The sequence below is a fragment of the Phyllobates terribilis genome, unplaced genomic scaffold (assembly GCF_046119375.1).
Source record: "Phyllobates terribilis strain yellow unplaced genomic scaffold, ASM4611937v1 Scaffold_4__5_contigs__length_816908805, whole genome shotgun sequence".
NCBI lineage: Eukaryota > Metazoa > Chordata > Amphibia > Anura > Dendrobatidae > Phyllobates > Phyllobates terribilis.
In genome coordinates this window covers 748,660,319-748,673,445 of record NW_027362764.1, presented here as the reverse complement: position 1 = coordinate 748,673,445, position 13,127 = coordinate 748,660,319, and the positions used below count along the sequence as shown (strand labels likewise).

The window sequence follows — 13,127 nt, the reverse complement described above, 5'->3', positions numbered from 1 at the left end:
AAACAAGTCTCTTCTGCTTGTTGCCTGTCCTTAGCAGTGGTTTCCTAGCAGATATTTTACCATGAAGGCCTGCTGCACAAAGTCTCCTCTTAACAGTTGTTGTAGAGACGTGTCTGCTGCTAGAACTCTGTGTGGCATTGACCTGGTCTCTAATCTGAGCTGCTGTTAACCTGTGATTTCTGAGGCTGGTGACTCGGATAAACTTATCCTCAGAAGCAGAGGTGACTCTTGGTCTTCCTTTCCTGGGGCGGTCCTCATGTGAGGCAGTTTCTTTGTAGCACTTGATGGTTTTTGCAACTGCACTTGGCGACACTTTCAAAGTTTGCCCAGTTTTTCGGACTGACTGACCTTAATTTCTTAAAGTAATGATGGGCACTCGTTTTTCTTTACTTAGCTTCTTTTTTCTTGCCATAATTCAAATTCTAACAGTCTATTCAGTAGGACTATCAGCTGTGTATCCACCAGACTTCTGCACAACACAACTGATGGTCCCAACCCCATTTATAAGGCAAGAAATCCCACTTATTAAACCTGACAGGGCACACCTGTGAAGTGAAAACCATTTTCGGTCATGAAAATACAGAAAAATCTTTAAAATTAGAAGGTGTGTCCAAACTTTTAGTCCGTACTGTAGATAGAGACACACACATAACACGTGGCACCGCCAGTTCCAATATATATATGTATATACACACACACGGGGCCGGATCACCGCTAGTCATACAGACAGACGGGGCCGGATCACCGCTAGTCATACAGACAGACGGGGCCGGATCACCGCTAGTCATACAGACAGACGGGGCCGGATCACCGCTAGTCATACAGACAGACGGCCGCGCACACAGCCGCCGCCTCACTGGCGGCCTCACTCACCGGGCGCCGCTCCTTCTTGCTCCGGCCGGGGTCGCTGCGCGCACTCTGGGAGCCTTTGGTGTACTTCGCCCGCGCAGTCTCCAGGCTGTAGAAGTCGGAGCTAGAATCCAGCAGGGAGTCGCCCTCCACATACACCGGGGCGGGAGCGCCCTTGGCAGCGGACGAGCTCCGGAGCTGAACCATCTTCTCACCGCGAACACTTCCAAATTCTGGCGCCACAAACTTTCCCCCCACGAACCGCGGCGCTGAGCCTAGATCCCTCCGCCGATGGGCCTCTTTCCCCCTACGTCTAGCTAACGGAGGCCAAACCTCGTCCTTCCACAGCGGGATATAATTTTCTATCAGGTCACTCCTCGATAAACAACGCTTTATCCAACGTCCAGTCCGTTTGGATGAACTTTATGCTTTCAGCTACGACACATCCTCGGCGGATGTGCACATCATCACAACTGTTCAGTTTCAGCGCGGGAAGTCACAAAAGGATGTGATTGGTTAACGTTCGTGACGCCACGCCCCTCTTGCGAAAACAAGCGCCGCTAGCACTGTAGGTTCAGTGAGGGGAATGCGGCGCGGAACTACAACTCCCATGATTCAAATAAATAGGAATGAACTTAAGGAATCATGGATTTTGTAGTTGTATGGCAGGGAGCTAGTTAAGTAGGCTGAACAACGGTCTGGCGGGAAAGAGGTTAACTAAACACGTGATTACGCTTATCGGCCGTCGTTTCCTGGTTACCAGGGAAACGACTTCCTGTGAAAAATGTTACTCGGGAGTACGGGCGATGACAAGAGCCGTGCACTGACCCGGGGCCTCCCCCGCCCTCAGGTGTGAGCGCCGCACCCGGGCGCAATGCAGGAGGCAGCGGCCTCTCCTCCCCCTGTTCTGCCGGACCGCATGGACTGCTGCTACACCGGCTGCTACTGGTAAGACCGTGTATGGGCGGCACCGGGCAGGACCACCGGGGCCGGAATAATGTCATTACTGCTGCTTATACCCACAGCGAGGAGAATGTGTGGAAACTGTGCGAGGCCATCCGAGAGCGGGCACCGCGGGCCTTACCGGAGTGCCATACCGTCTTCCTATCCAACAGCCACAAGATGGTGAGAGCCCAGAGATGAGAACCACTCGACTACTGCTCTGCATATATGTGTGCGTGTATATATGTGTGTATATATGTATGTGTATATATGTATGTGTATATATGTATGTGTATATATGTATGTATATATATATATGTATATATATGTATGTATATATATATATATATGTATATATGTATGTATGTGTATATATATATATATATATATATATATATATATATATGTGTGTGTATATATATGTGTGTGTGTATACAGTGGGTACGGAAAGTATTCAGACCCCGTTAAATCTTTCACTCTTTGTTTCATTGCAGCCATTTGGTAAATTCTAAAAAGTTCATTTTTTTTCTCATTAAAGTGCACTGTGCACCCCATCTTGACTGAAAAAAACAGAAATGTAGAAATTTTTGCAAATTTATTAATAAAGAAAAGCTGAAATATCACATGGTCATAAGTATTCAGACCCTTTGCTCAGTATTGAGTAGAAGCCCCCTCCTTTTGAGCTCGTACAGTCATGAGCAGGGTCGGTCTGGGGCCCACAGGAGGATTTGATCTTCGGGGCCTACCGTACATCTATATGTAAATACCTGTTACCCCTGTTATAGTGGAGTGTCAACTATAAATCACAAGCGGCTCCTGCACAAATACTGTGCACCGTTGTAACTGTGATGTACAAGTTTACATTACAGGGGTTCTTTGATGAAAACAAATTATCACCGATTCACAGGTTAGGTAGGAGATATCTTATTGATCGGTGTAATCTGACCATCGATCAGAAGAATGGGGAACTTTTATCCCTGACAGGACACTTTTATCCCCATTTTAAAATGCAGCGGCAGGTGGGACGTCTGACCGCAGCGCCATTCATTCTCTTTGGGGCTTCCAGAAATAAACAGGAACAGCCACTGAGGGAATGAATTGATCAGTGGTCAAGTCGCACATGAGCTCCAGTCTGATGGGGATAAAAGCCCCTCATTCTGCAGATAGGTACATGTCCCAGCAGTCAGGCCCCAAACCAATCAATAACTTATCCTTAGGTCACGTTCAGTATTTTACATCACTTATTTGTAAGCCAAAACCATGAGTGGAACAATCAGAGAAAAAGTATAATAGAAACACGTCACCACTTCTACATTTATTACCCCCTACTGGAAGTGCGTATTTGCTACTGTGTAATAGACACAGGACAGGGAGGGGTTAAACGTAAAAGCAATTTATCTCTATTGGAAATAAAGAATCTTCCCCTTATTGATATCAGAGAGAACAAATGGCTGCCTTACATAACACAATCCACTATACCAAGACCAATACCACCACATACAAAGGGACACTTACCGTCACACCATGACCAGATCACATATTACCACCACATAGTAACCAAATAATATCACAAACCAGGGACAAATACCGCCACACCGTGACCAGACCACATATTAGCATCATCTAGTGACCGAATAATACCACATACAAGGAACAAATACTGCCATACCATGATCAGACCACAGGTTACCATTACATAGTCAACGAATAATCTATATATATAATCGTCTTATCCTGTCTGTCTGTCTGTCCTGGAAATCCCGCGTCGCTCATTGGTCCGGCAGCGGCCGATCAGCGCCGCGGGATTTCTGAAAAAAGATGGCGGCCGTTAGCGGCTCATCTGCGGGACGGAGCTCAGCGGCGATGCAGCCGGGAGATGACCGGCGCGAGGCGCTCATCTCCCGGCCGGTAGCAGCGGAAGGACCCCGACCGCCGGCGCCACTGACCTCCATGCGGAAGGGAGGACCGGGGAGCGGCGCTGCGGGTCGGGATACTTCTGCTGCGAGCGCCCGCTCATGTCCCGGGTTCTCGCAGCGGAAGTACCCGCACAGGCAGCACCGCTCCCCGGTCCTCACCAAGACAATTCGATGATTGGTCGCGGTCTTCGGACCCGACCAATCACTGATCTTACCGCAAAAGTTAAACACCGCTGTGCTGATTGGTCGCGGACGCTGCCCGTGACCAATCACCGATTTGGGCGCCACATTTAAATATCGGCCGCGACCAATCAGCACATCAGTGTTTAAATGTGGAGCCAAGATTGGTGATTGGTCGCGGCCGATATTTAAATTTGGCGCCCAAATCGGTGATTGGTCACGGGCAGCGTCCGCGACCAATCACCACAGTAGTGTTTAACTTTTGCGGCAAGATCAGTGATTTGTGCGGCACATTTAAATAGCGGCCGCGACCAATTGGATGTCAGCGGCGCTCCCCGGTCCTTCACACCCTAGGCGCATGGATGTCAGCGGCGCTGTGCGGATACTTCCGTGGCGAGAACCCGGGACATGAGCGGGCGCTCGCAGCAGAAGTATCCCGACCCGCAGCGCCGCTCCCCGGTCCTCCCTCGACACGCTAGCCGCTGATGTCCCCACAGTATCCGCATGGTGTTACAAAGGTCCGGACATTTGTGTTAAAAATCGCTGATTGGTCGCGGGCGCTGCCCGCGACCAATCACCGATATTGGCGCCACATTTAAACACTACTGTGCTGATTGGTCGCGGACGCTATTTATATGAGGCGCCAAAATCGGTGATTGGTCGCGGCAGATATTTAAATTTGGCGCCCAAATCGGTGATTGGTTGCGGGCAGCGCCAGCGACCAATCAGCGATTTTTAACACAAATGTCTGGACCTTTGTAATACCATGCGGATACTGTGGGGACATCAGCGGCTAGGGTGTGAAGGGAGGACCGGGGAGCGGCGCTGCGGGTCGGGATACTTCTGCTGCGAGCAGTCGCTCATGTCCCGGCTTCTTGCAGCAGAAGTATCCGCACAGGCCGCAGCGCTCCCCGGTCCTCACCAATACGATTCCGCTCCCCGGTCCTCACCAATACGATTCGCTGATTGGTCGCGCTCTCCGCCCGCGACCAATCACCGATTTGGGCGCCACATTTAAATAGCGGCCGCGACCAATCACCGATCTTGCCGCCACATTTAAACACTGCTGTGCTGATTAGTCGCGGACGCCAGCCGCGACCAATCAGCGAGCTTGGCGCCAAATTTAAACAACGCTCTGATTGGTTGCTTCCGCCAGCCGACCGCGACCAATCAGCGAGATTGGCGCCTAATTTAAACAGCGCTATGATCTCCCGACGGCAAGTGTGAACGGAGGACCGAGGAGCGGCGCTGCCGGTCGGGATGCTTCTGCTGCGAGCAGCCGCTCATCTCCCAGCTGCTCGCAGCGGAAGTACCCGCACAGGCAGCGCCGGTCCTCACTAATACGACGCTGATTGGTCGGGGCCGGCGGCCGCAACCAATCATGCGTTAGAATCGGGCCACCATCTAGTACTACAATAAGGATCATGAATAAAAAACACAATACTAATAACACAAATATTACCACTGGTGATATTATACACAGGAGCTCTGTATATAATGTCAGTGTACAGGTAATGCAGGGATCACCAATGACATTAAACATAGGAACTCTGTATATAGTGTCAGTGTACAGGGATCACCAGTGACATTGTACACAGGAGCTCTGTATACAGTGTATAGTGTGCATTTCCATGTAATACACCGACTCACCAGTGACGTCTCTAGTTGAAGTCCTTCATCTTCGCTTTTCTTTTTCATCCTGCACAGACCGCCATCACTTCTTCCAGCCAGGACTTGTCGCTGCAGAAAATAACACACAGTTATCAATAGGTGATCACTTCTAGAGCACATTCCACACTTAGGCTATGTTCGCACATAACAGATTTGATGCAGACCGTTTTTGCCTCTCTGGCAGAAAAAAACGCATGCAGAATTTACATGCGTTTTTTCTGGCAGAGAGAAGCGTTTTTTCAGCATTTTTACATGCGTTTTCGCATGCGTTTTTTCAAGCGATTGTGAGCATCACTTGGAAAAGTGCTTGACAAGTTGGTCACACAATATAAATCCATGCAACCGGCATGGATTTATAATGTGTGAACAACTGATGCTTTAAATGCAGCATCTATAGTAAAAAAAAAAAAGAATTAAAACGTTAAAAATAAAAAAAAACCTGTATATTCACCTCTCCAGCAGCCCCCGGTCTGCTCCCAGCCACGCCCTCTCTCCATGGCGTCCCGAGATGTAGTGTCAGGACCTGCGGTGACGTCATTTAGTCAGCTAATGGTCATGCGACCATCACCTGACCGCCGACGTCAGCGGTCGCGTGACCATCAGGTGACTAAATGACGTCACCGCAGGTCCTGACAGTACATCGCGGGACGCCATGGAGAGAGGGCTTGGCTGGGAGCAGACCGGGGGCTGCCGGAGAGGTGAATATACAGGTTTTGTTTATTTTAAACTTTTTTTTTCACCACGTGGTAGCCGGGATGAAGAGGAGTTGTTGTCTCCTCTTCATCCTGGATACCACACGCACCGCGATTACGCTGCAAATTCGCGGCCATTCAATTTAATTGAAATGCAGCAAATCCACATATACCTGCAGGTTTGCTGCTTTTCAATGTTCCTCAATGGCCGCGAATTTGCAGCGTAATCGCGGTAGAAATGGTCATGCTGCAACGCAATGCGAATTCGGCGCGCAAATTAGCGCATCATGTGCACAGCACATCCGAATTCACATTGCTTTGCATGGCAGACGGCTTTACAAGCATTTTCGCGGCGTTTTCGCTGCTGTAAAAACGCTACATGGGCACTTAACCTTATTCTCTACATGGGCACTTAACCTTATTCTCTGATTTCTACACTACACCAGATGAAGAAAAAAAGCGACATAGTGCCGTCCTGCACAGTAACAGGACCCCCGTTTTGTTACTCCCCCATGGTGAACAGTATCTTCAAAAGTAAATTATATTACAGCAGTGATGTTCCCTACAGTAATTATGTCCCTACTTGCCACCATAAACTAATAATACCTCATCCTGGCCCCCATACTGTAATTGTCACCCATCCTGGCACCCTTTTATTTAATGATGTCCCCAGTCCAAGGCTCCCATGTATCCGCCCTCCCTCCATCCTGGGCCTGTATGTATCCCACCTATCTTGGGCCTGTACGTATCACTCCCCATCATTGGTCCCCATGTATCATCCTCTTTCCTCCTCTCTCCATCATGGGCCCATATGTGTGATCCGCTCCCCCCCCCCCCCCACCCCCTCCATCATGGGTCCCTATGTGTCATATCCCCCCCCCTCCATCATGGGCCCCTGTGTGTCATATCCCCCCCCCCCTCCATCATGGGTCGCTATGTGTCATATCCCCCCAACACATTCAACATGGGCCTCTAGGTGTCATATGCCGCTCTCCCCTCCATCATGGGCCCCTGTGTGTCATATCCTGCCCCCCCCCCATCCATCATGGGCCCCTGTGTGTCATATCCCCCTCTCCCCTCCATCATGGGCCCCTGTGTGTCATATCCCGCCTCCCCCCCCCCCCCATCCATCATGGGCCTCTGCGTGCCATCCGCCCCCCCATTCACATAGGGAAAAAAAAAACTTCTTAGCTTCCTGCGCTCCCCCGGCGGCATCCTCTGCAGCTTCATAACGGTGTGGTCTGCGACAGGGCCGCCGATCAATCGGAGGCCGCGCCCTGACAGCAGCCTGGAGGCCATCTCCACATTGCTGCTATGCGCTGCGCACTGACGTCAGCGCCCGGCGCATAGCAGTGATGTTCAATGCCCGCCGGCCTATCAGAGCCTGAACGCTGATGCACGTGGGTTTGATTGACCGGCGCATCGCATAGCAGAGACGAGTAGATGTTCCCGGCGGCAGCCATCAAGAGGAAGGTATGCTTTCTGACCACGGGCCCATCAGAGGCCGGCACGCAGCGGCCTTTGATTGGCCCGTGGTCAGAAAGATCAAGGACCAGTTACCGGTGGCCCCACTATATCCGTCACGGGGGTTCTCCCAGTGGGCCAGTCTGACGCTGGCCATGAGTCTTGGGAATGATGCAACAAGTTTTTCACACCTGAATTTGGGGATCCTCTGCCATTCTTCCTTGCAGATCCTCTCCAGTTCCGTCAGGTTGGATGGTGAATACACTGTGCAGAATTATTAGGCAAGTTGTATTTTAGAGGATTATTTTTATTATTGATCAACAACTATGTTCTCAATCAACCCAAAAGACTCATAAATATCCAAGCTTAATATTTTTGGAAGTTGGAGGGGGCTTTTTTTCGCTTTGGCTATCTTAGGAGGATATCTGTTTGTGCAGGTAACTATTACTGTGCTGAATTATTAGGCAACTTAATAAAAACCAAATATAATCCCATCTCACTTGTTTATTTTCACCAGGTAAACCAATATCCGTGCACAAAATTTAGAAATAAACATTTCTGACATGCAAAACCAAAAAAAATGAGTGATGAATATAGCCACCTTTCTTTATGATGACACTCAGCAGCCTTCCATCCATAGATTCTGTCAGTTGCTTGATCTGTTTTCGATCAACATTGCGTGCAGCAGCCACCACAGCCTCCCAGACACTGTTCCGAGAGGTGTACTGTTTTCCCTCCCTGTAGATCTCACATTTTATGATGGACCACAGGTTCTCTATGGGGTTCAGATCAGGTGAACAAGGGGGCCATGTCATTATTTTTTAGACCTTTACTGGCCAGCCACGCTGTGGAGTAGTTGGATGCATGTGATGGAGCATTGTCCTGCATGAAAATCATGTTTTTCTTGAACGATACCGACTTCTTCCTGTACCACTGCTTGAAGAAGTTGTCTTCCAGAAACTGGCAGTAGGTCTGGGAGTTGAGCTTCATTCCATCCTCAACCCTAAAAGGTCCCACAAGTTCATCTTTGATGATCCCAGCCCATACCAGTACCCCACCTCCACCTTGCTGGCGTCTGAGTCGGAGTGGAGCTATCTGCCCTTTACTGATCCAGCCTCTGGCCCATCCATCTGGCCCATCAAGAGTCACTCTCATTTCATCAGTCCATAAAACCTTTGAAAAATCAGTCTTAAGATATTTCTTGGCCCATTCTTGACATTTTATCTTATGTTTCTTGTTCAAAGGTGGTCGTTTTTCAGCCTTCCTTGTCTTGGCCATGTCCCTGAGTATCGCACACCTTGTGCTTTTTGATACTCCAGTAACGTTGCAGCTCTGAAATATGCCAAAACTGGTGGCGAATGGCATCTTGGCAGCTTCATGCTTGATTTTCCTCAATTCATGGGCAGTTATTTTGCGCCTTTTTTGGCCAACACTCTTCTTGCGACCCTGTTGGCTATTTGCCATGAAACGCTTGATTGTTCGGTGATCACGCTTCAAAAGTTTGGAAATGTCAAGACTGCTGCATCCCTCTGCAAGACATCTCACAATTTTGGACTTTTCAGAGCCCGTCAAATCTCTCTTCTGACCCATTTTGCCAAAGGAAAGGAAGTTGCCTAATAATTAAGCACACCTTATATAGGGTGTTGATGTCATTAGTCAACACCCCTCCTCATTACAGAGATGCACATCACCAGATTTACTTAATTGGTAGTTGGTTCTCAAGCCTATGCAGCTTGGAGTAGGACAACATGTATAAAAAATATCATGTGATCAAAATACGCATGTGCCTAATAATTCTGCACGCGGTGTAGTGATGAGCGAGTATGTTTTGTTAACCCTTCCGCCGAGTATGCTCGGGCCGAGCACCGAGTAGTTACAGCTGCTCGGTGATGTGTTTGAATCACTCCCGTGTGCGTGATTTGCGACTGACAGCTTTAATACATGTGAGGAATGTGTAAGAAATAGACATTCCTCACATGTATTAAAGTTGTCAAACAGTCGCAAATCATGCACACGGAAGTGATTCAAACATATCACCGAGCAGCTGTAACTACTCGGTTCTCAGCCCGAGCATACTCGGCAAAAGGGTTAACAAAACATACTCGCTCATCACTAGTGAACAGCCATTTTCAGGTCTCTCCAGAGATGCTCAATTGGGTTTAGGTCAGGGCTCTGACTGGGCCAGTCAAGAATGGTTACAGAGTTGTTCTGAAGCCACTCCTTTTTTATTTTAGATGTGTGCTTAGGGTCATTGTCTTGTTGGAAGATGAACCTTTGACCAATTCTGAGGTCCAGAGCACTCTGGAAGAGGTTTTCATCCAGGATATCTCTGTACTTGGCTGCGTTCATGTTTCCTTCAATTGCAACCAGACGTCCTGTCCCTGCAGCTGAAAAACACCCACATAGCATGATGCTGCCACCACCATGTTTCACTGTTGGGATTGTATTGGGCAGGTGATGAGCAGTGCCTGGTTTTATCCACACATACCGCTTAGAATTATCACCAAAAAGTTCTATCTACGTCTCATCAGACCAGAGAATCTTATTTCTCATAGTCTGGGAGTCCTTCATGTGTTTTTGTGCAAACTCTATGCAGGCTTTTATATGTCTTGCACTGAGGAGAGGCTTCCTTTGGGCCACTCTGCCATAAAGGCCCGACTGGTGGAGGGCTGCAGTAATAGTTGACTTTGAGGAACTTTCTCCCATCTCCCTACTGCATCTCTGGAGCTCAGCCACAGTGATCTTGGGGTTCTTCTTTACCTCTCTCACCAAGGCTCTTCTCCCACGATTGCTCAGTTTGGCTGGATGGCCAGGTCTAGGAAGACTTCTGGTGGTCCCAAACTTCTTCAATTTAAGAATTATGGAGGCCACTGTGCTCTTAGGAACCTTGAGTAATGCAGAAATTCTTTTGTAACCTTGGCCAGATCTGAGCCTTGCCACAATTCTGTCTCTGAGCTCCTTGGGCTGTCCCTTTGAGCTCATGATTCTCATTTGGTCTGACATGCACTGTGAGCTGTGAGGCCTTATATAGACAGGTGTGTGCCTTTCCAAATCAAGTCCTATCAGTTTAATTGAACACATCTGGACTCCAATGAAGGAGCAGAACCATCTCAAGAAGGATCACAAAGAAATGGACAGCATGTGACTTAAATATAAAGTCTGAGCAAAGGGTCTGAATACTTATGACCATGTGATATTTCAGTTTCTCTTTTTTAATAAATTTGCAAAAATATCTACATTTCAGTTCTTTTCAGTCAGGATGGGGTGCAGAGTGTACTTTAATGAGAAGAAAAATGAACTTTTTAGAATTTACCAAATGGCTGCAATGAAACAGAGTGAAAAACTTAAAGGGGTCTGAATCCGTACCCACTGTGTGTGTGTGTGTGTGTGTGTGTGTGTGTGTGTGTGTATATATATAATACTGCCCCCTATGTACAAGAATATAACTACTATAATACTGCCCCCTATGTACAAGAATATAACTACTATAATACTGCCCCCTATGTACAAGAATATAACTACTATAATACTGCCCCCTATGTACAAGAATATAACTACTATAATACTGCTCCTATGTACAAGAATATAACTACTATAATACTGCTCCTATGTACAAGAATATAACTACTATAATACTGCCCCTATGTACAAGAATATAACTACTATAATACTGCCCCTATGTACAAGAATATAACTACTATAATAATGCCACTATGTACAAGAATATAACTACTATAATACTGCCCCTATGTACAAGAATATAACTACTATAATACTGCCACTATGTACAAGAATATAACTACTATAATACTGCCCCTAAGTACAAGAATATAACTACTATAATACTGCCACTATGTACAATAATATAACTACTATAATACTGCTCCTATGTACAAGAATATAACTACTATAATACTGCCACTATGTACAAGAATATAACTACTATAATACTGCCACTATGTACAAGAATATAACTGCTATAATACTGCCCCCTATGTACAAGAATATAACTACTATAATACTGAGAATAAATAGTAGAATCCGGGCCTCTATGAAGATATAGCAGCAGTTTCTTGCCGTTATCACAGTGTGATAGGACAGGATGCACAGAAGCACATTTTCTGACTAGTTTGGAGCAGGAGGAGCAGAGACAAACAATATGAAGATTTCAGCTATTTAAATACCTGAGGTAATTACAGATATCGCTCACACACAATTAACACTTGAATAGACAAACAATGAAAATACAGCTCACTAGGTTTTTGAGGGAAAAAAGAAAAAACCCCATTCTATTCACCATTATGTAGAACAGGCTGTGACGAGGAACAAATAATGCAAAATCAAGTCTCTCTTTATTATTATCAAGACCAAAAGGGACACAAGTGTCCAACAGGAAAATCCAGTTTGCCCCCAGTAGAAGGAGGTGTGGGGATGGTCTCCACCTCTACTAGACCAGTTAGCTTTTTCTATTCGGCTCGTGATCTGCGTTCATAGGAGACTTTGATTTTTCCTATACATAGCAGTGGTTATGTATAACACAAGCGATGGGACGATCACAGCTTCAAGTCCCCTAAGAGGGCTATTAAATTAAGTAAAAAGTGAAGAAAAAAAAAAGTTTTTAAAAATATAAGATGAAATCACCATTAGTGTTGAGCGATACCTTCCGATATCAGGAAATATCGTATCGGATTGGATCGGGCCGATACCCAAAAAGTATCGGATATCGCCGATTCCGATACCGGAAACCAATGCAAGTCAATGGGACACAAATATCGGAATGAAAATAAACCCTTTCTTTCCTTGTAGGTTAATTCTATATGAAGGAAAACAACTAAGAATAATGTAGAATGACATGAAAAGCCGGCAATTCATCAGCGGCATACACCGGTACCCGACAATTTACAACAGAAAGAATAGAGCTTCACACATAGATTAGATAGATAGAAACATGTCAGTCACATATATATGAAGTACAGTGACAGTGTTGCTTACTGTACTTGTCATTTAGTGTAAAGGATTTATTAAAAAAAATATTAGTGTTTTCGTGCACCGTCTCTTTAAGAAAGCCGGCCGGCAATTCAGCATCTGTACCCGACAATTTAGAATAGAAAGAATAGAGAATCACACATAGATTAGATAGATAGAAACATGTCAGTCACATATATATGAAGTACAGTGACAGTGTTGATTACTGTACTTGTCATTTAGTGTTAAAATAAAGGATTTATTTAAAAAAAAATTGGCGTGGGGTTCCCCTTAATTTTAGGCTCTAGCGGAGGTTAAGCAGACAGCTGGGGCAAATGTTTGAAGCCTGGGAAGGGGGTAATACCCACGGAGCTTCCCAGGCTACTAATATCAGCCCCCAGCTGAATACCTAGCCTTTACTAGCTATTAAAATGGGGGAACCCCCCCC

General features: G+C 46.6%; 2 protein-coding genes across 3 annotated transcripts in view; one reads left to right on the top strand and one right to left on the bottom strand.

Annotated features, from left to right (window-relative positions):
- Positions 1-1,377, bottom strand: part of ATAD2 (ATPase family AAA domain containing 2) — a 37,034-nt gene extending 35,657 nt beyond the window's left edge. Inside the window, exon 1 of the mRNA XM_073679850.1 lies at positions 874-1,377. Coding sequence (XP_073535951.1) covers positions 874-1,056 — 183 coding nt within the window. The 5' untranslated portion in view covers positions 1,057-1,377. The remainder of the gene's footprint in view (positions 1-873) is intronic.
- A 22-nt stretch (positions 1,378-1,399) lies between these two features.
- Positions 1,400-13,127, top strand: part of NTAQ1 (N-terminal glutamine amidase 1) — a 35,019-nt gene continuing 23,291 nt past the window's right edge. Inside the window, exons 1-2 of one of the 2 annotated variants that reach the window (XM_073679852.1) lie at positions 1,400-1,797; positions 1,875-1,974. In XM_073679852.1, coding sequence (XP_073535953.1) covers positions 1,724-1,797; positions 1,875-1,974 — 174 coding nt within the window. In that variant the 5' untranslated portion in view covers positions 1,400-1,723. The remainder of the gene's footprint in view (positions 1,798-1,874; positions 1,975-13,127) is intronic. The other variant, XM_073679851.1, reaches the window with a different exon arrangement.